Consider the following 24494-nt stretch of genomic DNA (forward strand, 5'->3'; position numbering starts at 1 on the left):
TCTTGGGGCGCGATATTTGCTGCCGTAGTTGCGAAATTCTCTGCCATTTCATTATATTTGATTACTTTATAGGTAGGAATATGATGAAATGCAAAAGAATAACCAATTGAAAACAGTTAAACTCTGTGTTTAATTTTGAATAAATTATATCGTGCCGTCCGATAGTAACGAAAAACGAAACGAAAAAGACGTTACAGTAAACGGCAAAACGGCAAAAAAGACGTTACAGTACAGGCGAAACGAAAAAGGCGTTACAGTAAAAATGGTTCTTAAAATTCAAGAAAATTGTTTTTTGTTTGAAAACTTAAGGCACTTAAATTAGCGTTAGAGATTTAATCAAGCTATTTTTGCATCGAAACTGGTCTACCACATAAGGCTTACAATAAAAGCGTATAGAACTACCACAGAAGGCTTACAATAAAAACATATCAAACTACCACATAAGGCTTACAACAAAAACATATCAAACTACCACAGAAGGTTTGCAATAGAAGTATTTCAAACTACCACAGAAGGCTTGCAACAAAAGTATATCGAAACTGGTCTACCACTTAAGGCTTGAACGAAAAGTACTTAGAAACTGGTCTACCACTTAAAGCTTACAACAGAAGTATATATATATGTCATAAAACTTGATACAGGAAATGACGATAAAGAGAATATGCTTATAATAAGTGAGCCAGCATATGGGCCAAGAGCATGTTAATGTCCTCAAATGCCCTCAATTCCCAATTAACTATGTTTTAATGTTTTGGTCAAGTAGCGTCTAATGCGTAGAAAGCTGTGAACTGAACAACCGTGGCGACTAACCCAGCCAAATCTTTACATATTTGTAATACTATGTATGAAACTTCCTCCGGTTAGTAATAGTAATATAGTAGTAATAGTAATAGAAACAACACTAATAACAAGTAATAAAAATAAGGACAATATGGAATAAAGCCATACCAAAAGAACAATAGAGGACTTGTCAGCGGTACACCAGATTTTTGGCGCTACACAAGTATAGAAAACTATAAAACACCAGTCCTGACGCATTAAAAAGCCTTAATATCGTATATGATAAGCGTATTACCAATGATTACTTCTGCCATAGTGACGAATGTAAGAGGTCTTACATTCATAAAAATAACGTGAAACAGACCGTGACATACAAGATGTTATCAAAATTGTCAAATGTCGTTACCTGTAAAATAGATTCCCTTTGTGCTCGCAAGGAGCCAAAGTTTCGAAAGTCAAACGCGTAAAACGTAATATAAAACACAATGCGAAACAAACCATAAAATATAACATGTTCTTAACAAAAAATGTGTATGTGGGTACCTGTAAAATAGATTTCCGTTGTATTGGAAAGGAGCCAAATTTTGTTCTTCTTTAAAACGGGCACAGTTGACATAACGCATCCAATTCGCTTCTCTTGTACTCTCACCGTCAATATAAAAGGGTGGGGCTCCAATGACTTTTAACTGTAAAAAATAGAAACACACTCTAAACTAAACTTCGTCAAAAAAAAAAGGTTTGAAGTATTCCTACCGTTTGCAACATTTATGCGAAACAGGATTTTTTGCATTAGCTGAAATAAAATCGTAATATTGCCATTATTTGGCTGTAGAAAAGGAGCTTCGTGTAGCTATCTTATCATTGAAAGACAGATACATTTTGCGCAACTAGGCAAGCACAGTCACAGCGACAATAACATAAAATTGTTATCCGTTTTCTATATCTGTAAATTTGTCGTAGGAAATTGTGTAATATTAAGTTTTTTCGTATTTGTATATTTTTATAAAATGGAAGAGAGGCGCCATATGAGCAAATATTTTTAAGGGAGAGCCCCTGGCTTGGAGAGTTTGTATACCTATCGGGTTTTACTTATGTCAGTATTGGACATACTGCATAACACTAAAAATTTCTTATGATTTTATACAAGACAGGGTCCATGAGGGAACTTGCCTTCTAACGCTTCATCTTTTTAATGTCTAGAGCAGTGGTTCCGAACTAATTTTAGGCGATGCCTCACCTAGGAATTTCAAAAATCCTGATGATCCCCACGTTATATTTACAGTTTGCTTCCTCAAGGAAGCTTAAAAGGCAATTAACTTGGTAGTTCTTTTCTAATCGTCTTCTAGTCGTATTTTATGCTAATGAAAAGTCTTGTCTATAAAAACCCATTTTATATAATGCATCAAGTTATTGTAATACAATCATGGATCTTTTTTGTTCTTTAAATGGATATGAATGTGACATTATTCACCTGAAACAACTTTTTTTTTTAATTAAGGCTCTAAAGTATAGTCAGCCAAAGAGTACAAGTCCTGCCGATGACCCACCAAAATATTGCCATGCCATACCGGATGGGAATAAGTCTATACCCAATTGGGATTTAAGAAAAAAGGTTTTAATTTACGGAAGTAAAAATTAAAATTACCAAGCTTAAATTTTAAGTTAAACTTCAAATAAATAAAAATACTACAAACAATAGTTTGGCTACTGCCCCCGCTCCACTAACCTTAGACCTTCTAAAGCCTGTGCGAAAGGACTTTTGGTTTCTCCATTAAAATATGTCAATAAAATACACCTATATACCCATACAAACACAAGAACTTGGGAAAACAAATTATGTGCTTTACATTTAGGAAAATAACCAAAACATGATAGAACAACTAATGCTCATAAGTTACTAAACAATTCCTTTTAAGTGTCAACTGTCACAAGTTTCAATGTTCAACTGCAAAAATTCAAACAGGAGTGAGCCAATTCTTTTGTAGACAAAGATTAGGCTAAATTCTGGAACTCAGTAATTTCTTCGATTGGTTTGGTATACCGATCCTATATAACGCAGTTCAAACTTAGGTTCTAGCAGGAGCCAAATTTCGTGTCACCAGTAGATTTTCAGTTGCTTGATGCAAACTTCTTGTGGGCAAATATTCGCTTCTATTTCAGACCAAAGTGTAGAAAAATTAATTTCCTCGGTTGGTAAATTTAAATGTAAAATAAACAAATCCTTTATTAAACAAAAAAGATCAATAGAACGTATTATTGATATATTGGGCAATATTGCGAACTTTCGCTCTATTTTTGCCATTCTTCCGTCCAAAAATGTTTTCAAATCGAATTCCATAATAGGCAGCGCAATAGCGCTGCCTAAGTAAAAAACGATGTTGGCACAATGTATTATTTATTTCTTTCTTTGTTTTAAACCAGGCCACTTCGTATCGAAGGAGTTGTCGTAGAAACTCCGAAAAGGGCTCATTCGATTGGAAATTGGAAGGCAACTAACACCCCTTCCACGTCACCACTCCCCCAAACGCATCCAATCAAAATTTTGAGATAGCCATTTTATTCAACGCAGTTGAAAGATCAGGAAAATATGTCTTTGAGATTGACAACCCCCCCCCCAAGCCCTCAGGGCAAGGGTTGTAAGTTATGCCCTGGGGGCATGTAAGGTTCTTATAGAAAGCATTGTCGTAGAAACTTCAAAAAGGGCACATTCGATTGGAAATTGAAAGAGCTCCTGCAATTCTTTAATAGCAAAACGTGATTGGAGGTGATCTAACTCCCCTCTCACACCCACCGTTTCCCCAAACATATCGAATCAAAAATCTTGAAAGACCTAATATTTCCACATAGTTGAAAGTTCTGGAAAATGAAGTCTTTTGAGGATGACAATCCCCTCCCCCAGCCCTCTGGATCAGGACTATAAGTTATATCATGGGGTTATATAAGGTTCTTATAGAATTTGTTGTTGTAGAAACTTCAAAGAGGGATCATTTGATTAGAAATTGAAAGGACTAGTGTCCTCTTGCATAGTCAATAGTGATTGAAGGGCAAATAACCCCCACTAACACCCACCATTTCCCAAATACATCCAATCAAAGTTTTGAAAATTTTTCAAAAAGCTATAAGAGGGCGAATGCCCCCCCCCCCGCACGCCCATCATTTCTCCTAAACATTTCCAATCAACATTTTGATACAGCAATTTTTTCGAATGTAGTTTAAGGGTCTGGAAATTATGTCTTTGAGTATGACAACCCCCACCCCACAACCCTCAGGGCTAGGGTTGTAAGTTATGTTCTGGGGGCATATAAGGTTTTTATAGAAAGCGTCGTCGTAAAAACTCCAAAAAGGGCTCATTCGATCGGAAATTGAGATGGTTATTGAACTTTTTAATAGTCAAAAGAAATCGGAGGGAGAATCCCCCCCCTCCCGCTCCACTCCCAGAATTTCCCCGAACACTAACAATCAACACTTTGGTATGGCCATTTTGTTCAACGTAGTTCAAAAGTCTGGAAATTTTGACTTTGAGAATGATAATTCTTCCACCATAGCCTTCAGGACAAGGGCAGTAAGTTATGCCCTCGGGCCATATAAGGTTCTTATAGAAAGTTTTGTCGTCAAAAAAGGCTCGTTCGATTGGAAATTGATAGGACTAGTGCCTTTTTTATTAGTCAAAAGTGATCAGAGGGCAAATGCGCCCCCCCACGTCCATCATTTCCCCAAACACTTTCAATCAAAAAGTGAGATAGCCATTTTGTCTAACGTATTTGAAAGGTCTGGAAATTATGTTTTTGCTGATAACATATCCCTCCATCCCTCAGGGCAAGGGTTTTAAGTTATGCCCTGGGTGTATTTCAGGTTTTTTTTTATAGAAAACATGGTCATACAAACTTCCGGGGGGGCTCCTTGGATTGGAAATCAGACATTTTAGTGCTCTTTTTAAGAGTCGAAGTGTCCGGATGGCAACTACCCCCCCCCTTCAAACACACACGTCGTATTGTCCCAAAATGCATCTAATAGAAATTTTGAGACAGCCATTCTATTCAAAATAGTCTAAATATCATATATCAAGGCTTTTGGGGTTGAAACAAACCCCAGATATTAGGGGCAACGGTTGTAAGTAATACCCAGGGGGTATTTAAGGTGTTTATGGGAGGGACGGTTGTTTAACTTTAGAAGAGGCTCAGTCTTTTTCCCTGAAATCGACCATGCCAGAATAAAACGAACAGAAATTAAGTAAAAAAAACTTTTTCTACAAAATAATTTTTTTTTTTAAGTGAAGAACTCTATTAAAACAAAAATGAACAAAAATAGAATCAAATAATCTACCAAGCATACAACTACCACAAATCAGTATCAACAAATAAATGAAACCCAAAACAAACAGATAATAAAATAAATAATGAGTCAAATTCAAGACGAGCAGAAATTAATATGAGTAGAGTTCTAAACCCCTATGCTTTCTAAAAGCCAGAATATAATTTGCACTTTACTAAAAAAAGTTTCTTTTAAATGTTTTCGTTTTTATAGCTTTAAGAAATCAAAAATTGATTAAGATTTTAAGGAACAAATATCATCATATGTATATTAAACTGAGAATGCACATTTTAAACTGACAATCCATAACAAAAAAAGAGCAAGGTTTTGAAAGTTTTTTTTTTACTGGGCGTGTAGACCCCATTGTAGGTCCCATTTATGTAGCAACGTTGGTTGGATCTTTACACTTGGGCAATATTGCCATCTTTTGCTTCATTTTTGCAATTCTTTCGTCCAAAAATGTTTTGAAATCTAATTCCATAATAAGGAAACACCTGACCCTTCACTAGAAGTCATTGCTAACTATTGTGGTTTATTTTGGTTCTTAAAATAATTTTTAAACACTATTAAATAATGATTTCAAAATTTTTAATTCGGTTTTGCTTTTTAGTTGGCGATAACGTGTCAAAGTTTTGCTGAGCCTTGTTTTCAGACGCAGCGGGCTCAAACACGGGTTGTTCTCGTCTAGTGAATCAAGCGGGTTCTCGAGGAAAACACGGGGTTGAAACTTGCAGCTGAAAACGCTTGATGCTGAGGAATAGAATTTCCCTTTCAATTACTCGGACTATCTGTCTTGGCTTTTTCTACCATTAGCCATGTACTGCAAAATACTTGATTTTCAATTCAAAATCAACTGTTTGGGATCCCAATGAGCAAACTTCATGGGCTGTGAATTCAGGATGGTTAACCATTTTTGAATTTATCACCAATGAACGCAGAACTCAGATTTGAGCTTGGTATTTCTGCGGGTTTAGGATTCAAGGAATCCGGGTTCAAACAAGGGGAGAACCCGGCAGCTGAAAACGCTTAGAAGCAGATTCGTGTTGAACCCGCAACCCTAAAAACGCTTGATGTAGAACTCGATAGCAAACCCGTGTTCGAACCCGGTACCTGAAAACGAGGCTCTGGAAAAACAACATTGTGGCAGTTAGCATAAACTGAATCACCAAACTTAATTTCTCAGAAAATCTCTATACAGTTAGGCAATTTCGCCAAAAAAAAGTTTCCCCACAAATCCAAAACGTGTTTTCTTTGTTTGTCTGGATTTACCGCTATTCAACGGCTAAGAAACAACTGAAACAACCAGTTTTATAGATGAAAAAATAACGTACAAATCCTGTGGGTTCCACACGTAGAGTTACAGCACTCAAAAGACCATTTCATTGACAAAAGTCTAGTTTCTTGTTCTTGTTTAAAAAGAGTTTTTACTTTCTCCTTATAGCATATAAAATAAAGTATTTTATCTGTATTTTTTTTTTCATTCATAAAATATCTACTTAGACTTAGATCCATAGAAACAAGTCCCTCCAGACATCAACATATAGGCAGTTTATAAGGAATTCAAATTCAACCAATCAGGATATATTTATCATTCCGTGCCCTTCGCGCGTATGGCGGTCCAGAGTTCCTCGCCAAAACAACTGACAGAATTGATGGTCTACTAATGTTTAAACAAGGGAGTGTTTCTACACCTCACACATTACTGAATGCTCAGAAAAGCAGCAAAGTTAATTGTTAAGCGGTATTTTCAGTCAATAATGCTGTACTCAAATTGAGCTTCCTGTATGCAGTTTTGTCACAGGGATGATAAAACTGTTTTGCAGAAATACATTAATCATTTTGTAAGAACACGCTGTAAAATTAAAGCTTCAGTGAAAATCAATAAATTGTTCTTCCTCCAACTTCCAACCAATTAGCCACGTTCAATGCTGATATATTTCAAGTGTATTTATTTTGAATCCGTAATATTTATGCAACATCATCAAGATTTGAGATATCAAACAAGAAATACTTAAAATCGAAATAAATCCATAAATTTTTGGAACACAAGTGTGATCATAGACAACGGTGACAGAAAGTGATAGGTTTCTAGAGCATAATTTTCTCCATGAGTGTCATCACACAGAAAATATGGCTGCGGAATGCTTGTTGAATGATCATTTGCAAATAATCAGTTCTATTCCCTTTCAGGGGAAAAAAACAATAAAGGCCAACCTGCCATCCCTTCGACATTCTATGACCCCTGAACGCAACAAAAGATATCAGGTCGAAATTTCAAGCCAAACCTAAAATAAAAATCATGGCCTATTTTGTAACAACAGTGATGAATGACTGTTTTTCCTACAGAGCGAAAGAAAGGGGGAAGGGGTTTAAAATGGCAAAACTCCACAATTTTCTCCTTTCAAATAATATAGTGCATCTTTCCCTACAAAACATTATTCTGCCTTCAAATTATATTTAAAATATTGTTAAAATAAGGAAGTTAAAAAGGAAGTTTTTATATATTGTATTTTTTTATATACCTCTTTATATATTAGTGAGTCCTAAAAAGAATGAAAAAAGTTTGAGAGGTATAATCGATAGAACCGGCAAAAAATTCAATGCTTTTTTTAAAAAAAGATCGTTTTTTCCCTTAAGGGCTGGGCACACGTAGCTGATTTCGGGACCTTATTTCCAAATCAGCGCCGATTTTAAAAGAAATCGGCGTCGATTTGAGCTTGAAAAATTTTCTAGTTTTCGGCGCCGATTTCCATCATGATCATAAAAAAAAATAGGAATACAAATAAATAGTCAGCCAGAGATGTCTGTGGTGAAAGACCCCGCTACTGAGTTGAGAACTAAACTGAGAACTAAGCTGAGATTAATCATGCAATTATTAATAAACTCCGGTTGACTATTTGTGTCCATGATTTTTTGTTTTGAAAATCTTGCGCAATAATTTTTTCTTTCAACAAATTTTTCTTCCCGCTATCGTTTGTCCACTGATGCTGAAATCGGTTCCCGAAATCAGCTACGTGTGCCCAGCCCTTCAACTAAAAAGTGTCCTTTTATTTGCCGCCCGATCCGCTACATGAATTATTTGACGATATACCGTAAGACTATATTATAAGTTTACAAATAAATATTTTACTTTACCCAATAAAATTCTGACCAATCAAATTAACACTTTGCAGACATTTTATATTTAACCTCATATTGGATTTATAGCTTGAGGAGGAAGGAAAAACGTAGGTTAGTAAAGCATATCATATTGTTTATTTGTCAAGTTCCATTTGGTGTTAGGCTTGGCAAAGTAAACAGCAAACATTTGTTGTTTACTGTTGGTAGATGTCACCTTGATGCATAGACACACAGGCTGTTTTAATACATCACATGAAATTTAAGCTAAAATATGCGTAAAATAGAAATAGCCTAATTACAGACACAAAGCGCTTAGTAAAATGAAATGGACCAGCAAAAGAAAATTTAAAAACATATTTTTCCAAACACCCAAATAACCAATTTGTAACATGTAAGGCTGTCAGTGCTGTCAGCTGTCAAGGCTGTGAGCTGTCAAGCACTGTGTGTGCAACACACAGCGCTGACAGCGGAAAGTATTTTTTTTCATGAGTATTGTAACATACAAGCCTCGAGAAAAAATTACGCTAAATGGACGCATAAAGATCAGCGGCAATTTTGAGGGGGTTCAAACAATCACAATAGAATACAAATTCTAACTGACATACAATAAACCATACGAAGTGTTAAGGGGGGATAAAGATCAAACTTCAATCAGCATGCGAATGTCCGAGTTAAAATAGAGATAAACTTTAAAATAGATAGTCAACACAAATTATTTTTGAGATGATATATTTGAGATTATGACATTATATTTGACATTTATGGTAGTTTTTACATATATTTTTATGATTCAGCCATCTTGTGTATCAACAGAAGATGTGTTTCATCAATTTTATGTTTCAGCCTCAGCCTACACGTTAAGAATAGAAACCATTTTCGAAACTTTTCCTAATGACTAACTTACACCATCCAGAATCAATATTTCGTTAAAATGATGCCAAAACTGGGTAATAATCCGTAACTTCAAGCTGAAATTCAAATTGCACTGGTACCCCCGACGCTCAAATTGAAAAAAAAGGAATTAATAAAAAAAAACACTAATTAGCAGTTGACCTGTATGAAAAACTTATGAAATTAGGAGAGGGGATATAAAGCCTTGAGATTTCGAGGAGCGTTGAGGGAAAAAACAACTTAAATTATTTATGTGCAACTTACACGCCATGAATAGTCACCATTTTCGGCTCGTTTCTCTTCTCCTTCATATGGACCAAGTACCACTCTGTTTGGAACCATTTCATTGGCAAATACCCCCAACCCTGCTTTTGGAATAAGGGAATTTCCAATTCTTAGAAAACCAGGTAACGTCTCTCTAGCACGATCCTCAATGCCTCTTTGAACCTTAGCGTTGGGAATCCATGTCATCCTTCCATGTTCAGGGCACTTTCCATCTCGATATTCCTTCTCGCATATATCACAAGCTAGAAAACAAAACAAATACATGGTAGTCCAGAGGCAGGTGGACAGAAAATGATCAAAATTATTTTGAGATTACGATATTAATAATTATTAACACAAATATTGTATTGACAAATAAGCCTCAGAATGAATTAGCCTTGACTCATTCATGCGTATATTCTTTCTCGAATGTCAAAAGCCAGGAAATAAAATTAGTGAAACAGGGTCCAACGGCAGGTGGATTGGAAATGGTAAATGGCACTAGAGCCACATCGGGTATGGTTTTCAAAAAGCACAACAAAACGAGAACACGAAGAATAAACATTCACAAAACAACGGTTTCAACCCCAGTATACGTTACGTTCAAACTTATCTTGTTGATCCTACATTCTCTGAAAAAATTATGTCTGAGATGCACCGCTTAACGGATGTAATTTCCCACATTCGTAAAATACAGTTAGCACTTACAAAAATTTCTACCAATTACTCTAAATCCTGAAATATCATGCCTCAAATGCATCAATGCTCTACATGCGCATCGCGACAAAATTCCCAAAACGATAGAGAACTTCTCATTCTTTCCTCCAAAATGAGTTTAGAACAATGTTTCTAGCGGTTACACTTTAAACCTGACCTCAGATAAAGTTTTGTTAAAGAAACTTTTGAGCTAAAGGTGCCCAAATGGTTTTTGTCTCAAAATCGGCCGTCTACTTTACCCTAAGTGAAATAAACATATCTGACCTGCAAACAGAACGAGAGAAAAAAAATGTACTAGAGGAGCTGCTTTTGTGAATTTAAAGGTGCTTTCCGGAAAAAATCTCCTTAGCATACTCTCATTCGAAAAAACACTTCTTTTTTTCTGATCGTTTTCAATTTATATCGGAAAGCATCCCTAAGTTGAAAATTTTAACTGGACCCAACCCCCCTCCATTGGAAAGTTTCTCCCGCAGAAAAATTACCCTCAAAGAATTATTCCTGGTGATAATTCCCCATGGTGAATTTCTACCACGGACAATGAGCAGATTTTGTATATGAATTTTGGCAAATTTCCTCTGTGTAAGATTTCCTCAAGAAAGTTCACCCCCGGAAACGTCCATCCAAACGTAAACTTTTTCCCGAAGAAAATACCCCGTCCTCTCAGAAAATACCTCAAAAATGCCTGAACACTTTCAATTACCAATACAATATGCAAACAATGGGCAAAGCTCATAGCTTGCAGCCCCCCCGGGACTGTGGGGGGTCAAGTCACCCTGCAAGACATAGCTATTAGATCTTTCGAATATACTGATCGACTATACTGGCTATCTCAAAATGGTTATCGGGCGATAAAAAAAGGCGTGGGAGGGGGTTAATCACCCTACAATATATTTGGTGACTTAAAAAGGGCACTAACACTTTTAAATTCCGATCAAATGAGCCCTCTCCGATCTTCTAGGATCACTGGTTCGATACGATCATGCTTGTAAAAAACAAAATAAATAAAAATAAACATGCATCTGAAACTTTCCTTCAAATGCACCTTTTACAAAAATGGGCAAATTTTCTTAGGCTCGAAACTTTGGATGGGTAACATTAAACTTGGCGAATTTTATATATTTTGAATAAAAATCAAAATGGTATTCTTTTGATGTATTTAATGTTATCAAGACACTGTTTCACAGAGTTTCGGTTACTATTGAGCCGCATCACTCCGAACTTACAGTTCGTTACCACGAACTGTTTGAAATACAATTCATAACTGAATAATCTAGCTTCAATCTGGACTGTAGTACACACGATTATGTTCGGCAATCTTCGGGCTAAAGCTACAAAAACATTTTTAGCGAATTCATTTTAGACCTCACATACCTCCTACGCAGAAAAAATAGACCATATTATATTATCATTTTGTTTCGTCTGGGTAATCGCGGATCACCTAAGACGCTGTATTCGTCTTGAGGATGGAGGTGTCGCATGGTCACTAGGTTCAAAATCAAAGAACAAGTGAATGTCAACACTGTCAGAAGGACATACAATTAGTTTTATAATTTCAAAAACAAATAAATGTTCATAATTAAGCTTAAAAAAGCTATTAAACTCATTGCTCATAATTAAACTAACCAAGCTATTATGCTAGCATGCCACCTAATTATTTTATATAAAAAAAACTACAAGTACGGCTAATTTTTTTCCCAATAAAAAAAAGAAAGAAAAAGAAAAATCAAAAGCTCAACATCATTAATAGCTAACATAATAAAAGGATAACTCACGGATCAGCAAATCATTGTCAGGATCATCATAGAACATATGGTAGTAAACTTGCTTGACTCTTCGCACTCGAACTGGCGGTTGGAACGCTGGCGACTTCCCTTCGGACAAAAAAAACATTTGTACATAGAAAAAGGAACTTGGTTTGAATTCATCAAAGGAAAATAAATTTAGGACACGAATAATTACTAATGATTAATTCAACGTCATACATAATTCAACCAGAAAAATTAATTTTCTTGTAATATCAAAAATATTTTAAAAACTAATCAAAGAAGAAGAATGATATGTAATTTCAAAATTAGAGGCAAAAGTACTCCTTTGATATATATATATATATATATATATATATATATATATATATATATATATATATATATATATATATATATATATATATATATATATATATATATATATATATATATATATATAAGTAATATATTTATATATATATATATATATATATATATATATATATATATATATATATATATATATATATATCAAAGGAGTACTTTTTTATATATATATATATATATATATATATATATATATATATATACCACGTACGAGAAAACACCACGTACAACATACCGTGATTAAAAACAGGAGTACTTTTTTTGTGATGGATGAAGCTATCGCGAAACACGAGTTCAAGTTCCGGATTCGTGTGAACTCTTCAAGAGAGGAAGTGACGTTCTAGTAAACAATCAGACCAATTCATTTGAAAATTGTGGAGGTGGCAATGCAATTTGACCATGCAAACACCACTCTCCAAATTAATCCCCGCAAGTGCGACCAAACAGGTAGTAACTTCAAAATGAATCACCTTTGTTTGCTATTCTTTCCTCGGGAAGATGGAGGGCTCCACAGTGAATATCCACAACGTTTAATGGTCCCAGTGACTTGTAATTAACACTTCCGTATTTTACGGCATCTTTGTAGGTTTGTGCTGGGTTTTGTGATTGCGATGGCGTTGTACTTCTAACCTAATATTTCTTTGTTCTTCACTTTCGTTTTTGACTCGTTCTTATTCCCACTGTCGCTTGTCGCTTTTGTTATCCAAAAATAATTTTTACTCACACTTATTTTTAAATGTTATTTAACTTTCTGTCACTTTCCATAACAACAAAAAGTTATTTGTTATTCAATTTAATTTTTTAGTCGCTTTTATACACGTTGTCACATGTCTTTTAACCGCATATGTCTTTGTTCTTCACTTTCATTTTCATACGTCTTGATCCTCGTTGTCGCAGGTCTTCTAACCGCACGTGTCTTCGTTCTTCTATTTCGTTTTGACTCGTTCTGATTCTTAATGTTTCTTATCTTCTAACCACATATTTCTTTGTTCTTCATTTTCGATTTTCATTGCTTCAGAAAATTTTCCAATGCCCTTTGCTTTAGATACTCGGATTGGTCTTGTCTCATTTCATGGTCCAGATTGTTCATTTTCACCCATTGCGAATTTACGTTTTTTACTTGGTTCTCTTGGTCTAATTACAATTGATAGTTCAGTTTGTTGGACAAAAATTTCTCCGTGTCTTAACGAATCATTATTTGTAACCAAAATATTTTTCCAAAAATTGAATTTTCATTTTTGACTAGGTGTGATTCTCTTTGTTGCATGTCTTCTAATTGTGTATTTCTTTGTGCTTCATTTTCGTTTTGATTCGTTGTGATTCTCACCCTCGCCTGTTTTCTAACCGAAGGTTTTTTTTTTGTACTTCATTTTCATTTTTGGTTCGTTATGATTCTTGCTGCTATTTGGCTTTTTACCACATGTTTCTTTGTTTTTTCTTTTTGAGACAAGTTTGATGGTCCAGGTTGTTTTTTTTTACAATTTTTTGTTCAAAGATAATTTTACCCAGGAAAAGACTATGGCTTTTTCTTAGTTGAAATAGTAGAATACAAACTGCCGAGAATCCGTTGGTAGAGTTAGTCAGGTATGGCCCCATACCCCAGAGAAGCACTTTTCAAAAGATGCTTGTGTTAAATCATCTTGTCAAACGAAAACTATTTTGCACCATAATTCATATGATGGTTTATTTTAAAATTTCAGTTACCGCGGGTTAGAGTTCGTTTTTTACTATAATTGAAAGTATTGTTGACCTTGGCCTTGATTGATGAGAACCAAACCTACATATGTTATATTTTATTGCTTCAGTTACTATGGGCTATAATTCTTTATTTAATAAATTTTTTTCAAAATAAAAATAAAACTTATTGTTAAATATTAATTTATTATTAATGCTCAGGTTGGCCGAGTGGTTATGGCCCAAGACTAAGTGAATCTGAACCCGATGTATGGGTCGTGGGATGGAGCCCAAGACCTGATAAGATTTATATTCAACCTCGTAATCCTGTGAAGGGATCTTCTTTTTGTAAATATATTTTCTTGTCAAACGCAAAAATCTCACGCACACTAGCCTTTTCAATATTAACTCGCTCAGTAGTCACCATCAACATGTATAAGAAAGTGCAGTGTATCGTAAAATAATTGATTTTACTTTAAATATTATTATTTTTTAATTACAAAAGGCACTACTTTAGAGCGATCTTATTTAAATCTGAGTAAAATCTTAAGAAGCAAGAGAAAATTAAAGCACTTAAAAACGAGCTTCGAACTAACTTCGAGCCTTCGAAACAATTTGTTTAAATTCACTGATGCCTTATAAACAAGAAAGAGGAATAATTTTCGGGTAAAATATTCAATTTTTCAATACTATTAAAGTTTAGCAAGTACAAAATAAAATAAATAATGTAATTACACAATTTGATTCTGCAAATCTTTTGAAAAAAAAAAAGAAAAAAAGAGAAGAAATTTTAATTATTTCTAGGTTAGAGCACACGTCTTCTTCGATGAAAGATTTTTTGGCGATCATTTGAATTAGTTTCACTTGAATACGTAAAAACGATCGCAACAATCAAGTTTTCCAAAATAATTTGATGCATTGTATAGTGAAATATTAATTAGACGTTTAAAACACTAAGAAGACCGTGTCTGAACAAGATTGAAATAATTTATGTTTTCCTTTATATTCTAGTATTTAGTCTAAATTTACGAAAAAAACTCACTTGATTTAGAACCGCCCTTGGATGTGCTTGGTCCTGCCTCAACATTCATCTGAGCCATATTTTTTGACTTCGCTTGATTTCTGGCTTCCTTTTGCTTGAAAAACAGATTAACAGGTTAATAGAAGACAAAACATAAATCAAGGCTTGTATAAGGCAATGGTTTGTACGATTTACAATAGAAGGCTAAGTGCGGGTTTCTCCAAACCCACCCCTTGCCAAGGTCTCTGAGAGCCTTGATCAGAGCTCAAGTTCAAGTAGCATGAGCTAATAAGATTGACCAGTCACAATGTTCCTTAGAATATTCTGATTGGCTAAAGGGAACTTACGTATTATCCCGACAACACTCAACAAGTTTGCTCTGTTTGATCTGAGATATACCGGGGTGTGTCTTCCTGCCATCCGTTATAATCAGCTTGGTCTCAGTGAGAAAAACTACGATACAGGTCTATTTTAATTAAATATTTAATATATAGAGGTGGTTAGGATAGGTTAGGCATTTAATATAATGCGTTCTAAGCGACCTGCTTTCCATATTTCTCTGTTGTAGTTTCCATTGTTTTGTTACTAAAGTCTTATATTTTCATCAATTTGGTATATTTCATTATGATTAACCTAACTTCGCTTCTTCAGTGGGGTTGGGGTAATACGCCAGTACGGACTAATGTTTCACTGGAATAAGCCAAATTTGATATTTAAATAAAAGCTAGTTGCTTGATACCGGATTTGAAACAAGGTAAAACTGGTTATTAGTTATGTCTCATGTGAGTAAGTCTTTATGTACTCAGGGTGGTCAAACATTGACTTCTTTTTAGTCATATCTTAATGTTAATAACAAGTAGTCATTGTATCATTTATAAATAAAAAGGTATGTTGCCAATTATCAGGATCTTTCAACATTTATATAATAGAACATTTGATGGGAGAGCTTTTCAAAAGGAAAAAAAAATACAAATTTAAAAAGGTCGTATTTGCAAAAAAGATTTGCCTACATTTCAGGTGGCACATATCCATTTTATAAAGCTTAAAGGTTTTAAAGTTTGTAAAGATATGCGCAAAATAACATAGCGGAGACTTAAATGAGAAAGACACGCAACAGCTAAGCTATAGGTTTTGAAAGCTACATCTGCAACAGAAAATATATCATTAAACAATTCAATTAAAATTAAACAATTCTTAGCAAAATTAGCATCACAAGCATTCCTATTTGGACCAACTTGACTTCACCTAACACGTACAACAAGAAAGAAGTCAGAGACAGAGAGGTGAGGGATATAGATAGACAGAGAGAGACCGAGAGAGAGGGGGGGTCAAATATATCAAGTCAGTCTGAAAAGGGCCGGGTCCGCGTCTGCAAGTCGTTTTTAGTTTTGTTTCATATATACCGTGTTATATTGTTCAATACCAATTAACAATAAAGAAATTTTTGTACTTTTTTATTTATTAAAAGAAAAGATTAGATAATGTTTATACAAGCAAAAAACGGAGTTTTATAATTTTGTCTGGCAATACATAGCCTGCAGGCTAACTAATATCATAGACCATACTGAGTTCTCGCATGCACAATAAAGTCCCCATTTATATAATTATTTCTTTATATTTAGTGCCTGCGCTACATCCTGACTCCACCGCCAACTGAAATTTTTTATTAAAGTTAGTTTGATTAAGGTATTTGATTCGTGAGATCCAATGGGTTCCACATGCAAGATGGAGGACTATGTTTTCCACGTTTTAATATGTTTTCCTCCACAAGATTGCTTTTAGAGCCAAACAAAATTGTGATTATGTGCTTTTTCTTTATTTTTTTTTTGTGAGTTAGATTGTGATTGTGCCAAGAAAGTGATTTTTTTTTGTTTCTCCAGAATATTTGAACACAATAATTTCGACCAGAACATAATTTGCTTTTTACTACAAACAAAACATATTTTAAATGTTTTCACTTTGTTAACTTTAATAAATCAAAAATTATTGAGACTTTAAGGAATAAATATCAGCAAATATCTACTTAACTGATTATCCACGTTCATTTCTTTTTTTTCAGTAAAGCACAAATTATGTTCTGGTCTTGAGAAGGCCCTTTCCTAGAAACTTTCCAGGAACACAGAATACTAAACTGGATAGTTTAAAATTTGACACTATAGAAGATGGATGAATTAACCTTAGGAAAATAATATGTGAAGTTGCTGATGGTGTCTCAGGAAAGAAAGTAAAAAATGTAGCTAGTGATATCAGTTAAAAGGTTTTATGTTTTATATAGAGAAGGGGCTTATAAAAGAATTATCTAAATGATTGATCATATAAAATAAAAAAAAAATGTAAATAAAGTGGAAAAAACATTAAAATAGTAACTAAGGAGGTGTGAAGTGGAGACCATAGATAAAATTCCTGATGTTCTGGAAGATCAAGCTAGATGGCATAATAGTAAAATGTTGTACTGGCTTTTTAAGAAATTGAGAGGGAGAAGTCAATCTTGACTTTTCCAAGTTAAAGATAGGAACGAGGGCCGTAATTAATGATAAGGAAAAAGTTAAAGAGAATGCGCTAAACCTGGATAGTTACAAAAGAAGATATAGATGAAAATCAAAAAGTTGTGGCACCTTGGATGTGAAGGAAGATTTATTGTGTGAAGAAGAATTACCAATAGTATTAAAAGGGTTAAAAATAATAGGGCCCCAGGTGCCGATAGTGGGGTAAATGAGTTTCTTTAACATGGTGTATATGAGGCTAGAAATAAGTTACTGAAGATTATGAATATGACTTTTGAAAAGGGGGAAGTACCTAACGACTTAAAAAAACGTAATTAAACCCCTGCATGAGAAAGGTCACAAGAGTGAGAGAGGTATTTACAGTGCGGTTTTAGGAAGGGTAGTGTATGTGTCGACCAAATTTTCCCTCTTAGGCTAATAATTGAGAAGCGCCTGAGTCACCAGACACCCTTAGTGCTCAGTTTTATAGATTATGAGCAAGCATTCGATTCATCTGATAGAAGAGCTTTAGCGAAGGTCTTATCCATGTATGGTACGCCAGACAGCTACCTTTAAGTGATTAGTGCTATGTATGAGCATAACACTGCTGCAGTTAAGGTAGGAAATGAGGCTAGAAGCTAGTTTCGCATTAAGTCAGGAGTTAAGCAGGGCTGTTTTTATGCCCATTCATATGGATGATTTTGATGGATTTTGTCTTAAGGAGCACATGAAAGGCAATGGGGGCATCCTAGCAGGAAAGTATCCTAGATGAAATAATGAGCAAAATAAATGAACTTTTAGAGGTTTTGCGAGTTCAGGGTGCTAGAATAGGTCTGAAAATTAATGTTAAGAAGACTAAATCACTAAGGCTAGGAATAAGTGAAGAGAAAAAGGTTACGCTGGGTAACGAAAAAATCGATCATGTGGACAGCTTCGATTACCTTAGCAGCATTATTTTTAAAGACAGTGTGAGCAGTGAAGATGTTAAAAGTCGAATAGCCAAGGCTCAGAGTTTTTTTTTTTCAGAGTTGAAAAATGTTTTAAAGAATAGGAAGATATGTCTGCAAAACAATATTAGAATATTGGAAGCTTTAGGCTGTACGAAAAATGTGGTTCAATCCCGCTTTCTAAAGCTATGATAAGAGAAAGGCTGAGATATTTAGGGCACGTTCTGCGGATGGAGGATGACAGATTACCAAAGATTATTCTTTACGAGCAACTGCTTACGGCTAAATCGAAAGCAGGTCGTCCGCGGTTGGGGTGAGAGGATGTCGCAAAGAAAGATTTAAAGGAAGTAGAAACTTCCTGCGAGGGTGTAAAGAGATTGGGATGGAAGAGGAGCCTATGTAGCTGCGCTGGGCTCAGGCGGCTTAGTGCTGCGTTGAGTTGTTAGTAGCAATAGCAATAGAAGTTTTGAACTTTCGGTTACTATGGGCTAGTGTTCGTTCTTTACTATGTTGAGTCTGACACTGCAGCCATAATTATAATCATGCAATAAATTGTATTCATCAGAATTAGTGATAAACGAAATTATGAGCTCATCTTATTTTAGTTCAGTACGGTACCTGTCCCACAGATCAAGGAAAAGCAAGAAATCAAATTCCTCTTCAACTGTCAGATTTCATGCTCCAGCTAAGAAAGGAAAACCAATTTTGTGGACCAAAAAACTGGTCAGTTTCGGTTGCAGATTGAAGTAAAAAAACGTTTTTGACCAGAAAACCCTTTTCAAAATAAATGGAAAGCTCCTGTATTTTGGGACAGATATTCAATAAAGTATTTTCTTTCATTTTTTCAAGAAACTTGTCGTGTCTTCACGCAAAGGTGTGTCAGACAAGATGGAAATATCCAATAGAAAGTAAAGGTGGCTTCGAAAATCAACTAGTGACAAGTATCATGAATATCGACCAAAAAAACATAGTTACTTGAATTTAATTAGCCTTGATGCACATTGTCTCCATCAACTTATCTTAATAAAGAGGGATTAGTAATTAGTTTACTGTTGTAATTAGGTAGGGTTTGAAAAGTATTACCAAATTAATGAACTTACTAAGTTCACTTCATTTGGAAATCCAAGAAGAAAGAAATAATCATAAACTTTTCTTTGCTTTTATACTAGCAAAAATATAGTAGGATGTATTGGGATAGATATTCGAGCATTTTTTTTTCGACAAATTTACCAAGAAGCCTAAGAATGTTATTCACAACTATTAGTGTCTCAATCAAACAGTTCAAGGTAACGAACTGTAAGTAGGGAGCGACTCGGCTCAATAGCATCCGAAACTCTAAAACTGAATTTCGATATTAGCAAATACACCAAAAGAATTGTTTTTTTATGCTGATTCCAAATATATAAGATTCATTAAGTTTAGTTTTACCCATCAAAAGACAAGAGCCTAAGAAAACTGTCTAATTTTCGAAAAAGTGGGGAAACACCCCCAAAATAGAAGAACTAATAAAAATAGCACTTTCAGATTCAGCGTGTCAGAGAACCATACTGTAGAGGTTTCAAGCTCCCATCAGCATAAATGTGGAAATTTGCATTTTTTGCCAGAAAAAAGATTACGGATGCGTGTTTGTTTTATTTTTTTTTCAGAGGTGATAACCAATCGTCCTAGAAGATCAAGAGAGGGCGCATTCAAAGAAAAATTCTGGTGCCCTTTTTAAATGACCAAAAGATTGAAGGGCAAAACAAAATCAGGCTCTTTCCTCACTTTTTTTGTTTGTTTAGAATTGAGAGAAATACTCTAATTAGGAAAATAGAATTGTTAGGCCTGAAAATTTCTACACCACTAGTTTTTGGTTTTATTCGTCTCAGCAAATATAACGAGATAGAAGCCTTAGGGGCACTATGTTTATATATATATATATATATATATATATATATATATATATATATATATATATATATATATATATATATATATATATATATATATATATATATATATATATATATATATATATATATATATATATATATATATATATATATATATATATATATATATATATTCAACAAGTCTTAGTCAGAATGTTTGAGTAGGATATTCTACCAGTCACAAAAATAAATGGCGGTAGTGTAATGTCCGTCTTAAGCATATTTACAATTGGTTGATGACGCAGAGGGAGAAGGCCGAGCGTAATATCTCTAAAACAAAAATTGAACGCTCATTAGTTTTAGTCTTGATATACCTATAAGAATGGGACTTTACAGAAACTAAAGCAAGCAAATACTGCACATATAAGTGCCTACATTGCTATTTACAGCAACTAAATAATTAGTTTATACAGCTAAATTAACAAAATATATACATAGTAATTTTTCCCAGTTCTAGATATACATTATAAACTTCATAGCCTTCTAGAGAAAAAACTAACATATGAAAAAACTAAGCAAAACTAAAAAAAATAAAATACTACATAGATCAGTGTAAAAAATGATATTCCATACAGTTCAATTAATAATTAGCTTGCACTACTAAATTAATATAAAATCAAAAAAATATTAGGATATATTAGTAGAATTATTCCAAATTATAGATATCCATTATATTATTAGTTTTATTCAACAAAAAGAATGAACACTTGACACATAAGAAATTTCATAATGTTAGGTACTTGGAGTTTTTTTGGTTGAGTTTTTTTCGGTTCGCTGGCGGTGGGTTTTTTTGGAAATTTAAATGTTTTTGTTAAGCTTGGGCGTCTGAGGCCGAGAAAGTATTCTTTCTTTTTTCTGCTTCCTCTCTTCAAATTTTACTTTAATTGTTTTGTTTTTTTTAGGTTGCCTTGTGTTAAGTGTCTTACATAGTATAGCCTCTGGGCATTAATGATAAGTTGCTTTTATGAATACACCCAATTATTTTCATTAAGAATGTGCAGGATAAAACACCATCACTGGAAGATACCAACTAAAATCAAGCAATTAGTGCAAGGAAAGATCCATTCCAAACATTTGATAACCAGGCATAAAACAGTTACCTTTTTACATCAATTTCATTTTCCAATTGCTGCAAAAAAAATAAATTAGTTTTTAACTAGATCAAACCGATGCATATCATATCATACTTTTTTATCCTACTTTAAACTGATGCATATCATACTTGATATATATCATATATCAAATATATTAACTGATAAATCAATATATCAATTGATATATCATATATCAACTGATGCATATCATACTTGATATGTATCATATATCAAATATATCAACTGATATATCATATATCAACTGATGCATATCATACTTGATATATATCATATATCAAATATATTAACTGATATATCAATATATCAACTGATATCTCATATATCAACTGATTCATATTATACTTGATATATATCATATATCAAATATATCAATTGATATATCAATATATCAACTGATATATCAATATATCAACAGGTGCATGTCACGCTTGATATATATCATATATCAAATATATCAACTGACGCATATCATACTTGATTGACTGATGCATATCATACTTATTTAAGGTTAAAAAGTATAACCAGCAATTGTCATATTTATACCTTGATATTTCATATTGCATGTTTTACCACCATCCATTGCTTAAACCCCTTGCTACAATCAGCAGCTCAGTAGTTTAAGCCTCACCAAGTCATGAGGTAATTTTGATTCAAATTAAGTTTTTTTGCCCCTTTATACAGGCACAGATATACAATTTCAGGTTCAAATTTAAATCCAACATAAAATCCAATCCATACTTCTATGTACAAGTTCTTGCAGCCCTTGCAAATATAGCCTCATAATAACCACTGTTCAATCACTTTTCTTGCTAGGGTCAGTAGCTCGAGTTTTTAGTCCACCCACTGTTGTTATCATGAGGCTTGATTTCCAATATTATTTTCTAAGCTCATTTTATGTATCTCGGACATTTATAGCCTAAGTTAATAATCATTATTCGAGAAACATTCTGCATCAATTTTCATATTTCTATCTTGATCAGTTTAGCTTTTTTTCATACTAAAAAGCTTATGCAAAAAACCTTAAAATTACACTTGGCTTTCCAATTTCTAGCTTCAATAGTTCAGCCTTAACAATTTTCAGAATGTTGAAAAACTGTCACAAGAGCCTATTTTCTAAAATTTTTGAGGAAACTGAGGGTAAAATTAGCTAAAAAACAGTTCAAGAATACTACATCATGGAATCTTCTTTCATCATGTATATGCCCTAGCGCATTATTAACGCAATGCAAAAGAAAAGTTTGATATTTTAATATTAGATCTGTGGGTGCCTAGTTTACATACCCACAGAAGAGGGGGAAGGAGGGCCAATGGGAGAATTTTATTTTTTACTTATTTATTCTTTAAAACTAATTTCATTTAAAACTGCTTGTTATCCGCAAATTGAAAACGTTCAAAGTACTGTCAGGTACACCTAATATTTAAATGTTAAATCATTACTTTTAAAACTTAGGCGAAGGGATTAAAAGCCGCTTTTCAAAGAGTATATCCGATCAAAGTTGACCGCCCGTCATATCCTGGAAGTTCCTTATTTGGGACCTTTATTTTGCCAAGTGGTAGGAGAACCGATACTGAATCCTATCCTACAGCATAAGGATACGCTTGGTTAAATAAATGTTTGCAAGAAATTCCGCAATGCGCAAGTAAATTGCAATCAAATCGTAATAAATTTTCTCAGAAAAAAAAACTGTAGCAATACCAACGCAATCAAATCGTAATAAATTTTCTCAGAATTTTTTTTTAGCAATACTAATTGTAGCAATACTTTCTACGACATACCACCTGCCCTATATGGCCAGGTGAAATATTGCATCCCCTTCCCCCAAAAAATGTCAGAGCTCCTTATGATATATGTATTTTTTTTTTTTTTACTTGTCTTGCTAGTAATACTAATGCAATAAGGAAGAGAAAAAAAATATTAGTAGTCGCTTCATACAGGTTAGTCTAAGGGAATTATTTATTATATATTACAAAAGATATTTCTTAGTAAAACGGCCCTTAATAAACAAATATATTTAAGATCTCTAATTAATTAAAATTTTGGGAAATGTCTTCAGGAGAATTTCGATCATTTATTTGGCATACGCACGCCTCTATAAGTATTATGGAGTTCTAGTCATAGTTATGCTTCTCATCAGGCTATCATAGTTTGCCACTAATTTTTAAGCATCCACTCAAAAAATTGTTCAACATAAGCAGGCCCCAATTAAAATAAAATGATTAAATTGGAACTAAGCTTAAAAAAAATTAATTCTAACAACTAACCAAGGTTCAGCTTCTTAAACTTGTAGAACTCTAGCTGATTTCGGCATATATTCCTCTCGTATTCACCCATTCTGGTCCATTGCTCTTCAGTAAAAAAATACTTGACATCTTTCACCTCCTCATAGGTCATCTTAGCAATTTATAATAAATATCTGAAAGATTCGTTTCGAATTAGAATGAAATATCAAATATAAAAAAGGGAGCAAAACAAAAAGAAAACTTCAAAGATAGCAAGCGTAGACCAGGGGTGTAATTTTCTAAAGAAGAGGGAGGCAACTGCCCCTCCCCCCGGCTAACCCGTATCTAATCTGGCTTCTTCAGCGTAGAGAAAAAATTAAACTAAAACTAGTAAATATAAATAAAACTACAACAGACTCACCAAAAATATAATATACAATTACTTAACATTTACAATTTGGAGCTACCTTCGTGAAACCATCACACAAAAGTAACTGATTTATGACCACAGTTAACTTTGTGAGGTGGTTTCACGAAGGTAGCTTCAAATTGTAAATGTTAAGTAATTGTACATTATATATTTAGGTGAGTCTATTTTAGTTTTATGTATATTTTTTAGTTGTAGTTTATTTGTTTTCTGTACGCTGAAGACGCCTTGTTAGATACGGGCGAAATACTCGTTTTTGTTTTTTTTTTAACTTCGTTTTCATTTACTGGCCATAGACCCGCTTGTCCCATTTATATTTTTTGTGTTTTCTGACATTCACTTCTTGATAAGTGCAAGAAGCAAGCCCTTTGTTGCACTGATGGATCTACCTATTGGGAAACCTAGGTAAGTCATCGAAGCACTAGGTGTGATGGTCACATCCGCAAGTGCAACAAAAATAT

The 24494-nt window shown here is 33.8% G+C and overlaps 1 protein-coding gene across 1 annotated transcript in view; it reads right to left on the reverse strand.

Moving 5' to 3' along the window:
- Positions 1-23796, reverse strand: part of LOC148944874 (histone-lysine N-methyltransferase set-17-like) — a 37117-nt gene extending 13321 nt beyond the window's left edge. The window contains exons 1-6 of the mRNA XM_089098877.1: positions 23649-23796; positions 21372-21400; positions 14932-15025; positions 11856-11954; positions 9367-9629; positions 1324-1466 (exon numbers count right to left, since the gene is read on the reverse strand). Coding sequence (XP_088955003.1) covers positions 1324-1466; positions 9367-9629; positions 11856-11954; positions 14932-14989 — 563 coding nt within the window. The 5' untranslated portion in view covers positions 14990-15025; positions 21372-21400; positions 23649-23796. The remainder of the gene's footprint in view (positions 1-1323; positions 1467-9366; positions 9630-11855; positions 11955-14931; positions 15026-21371; positions 21401-23648) is intronic.
- Positions 23797-24494: the final 698 nt, after the last annotated feature.

Source organism: Artemia sp. Qi Xiang Cuo, chromosome 13 (genome assembly GCF_049724085.1).
Source record: "Artemia sp. Qi Xiang Cuo chromosome 13, ASM4972408v1, whole genome shotgun sequence".
Lineage (NCBI taxonomy): Eukaryota > Metazoa > Arthropoda > Branchiopoda > Anostraca > Artemiidae > Artemia > Artemia sp. Qi Xiang Cuo.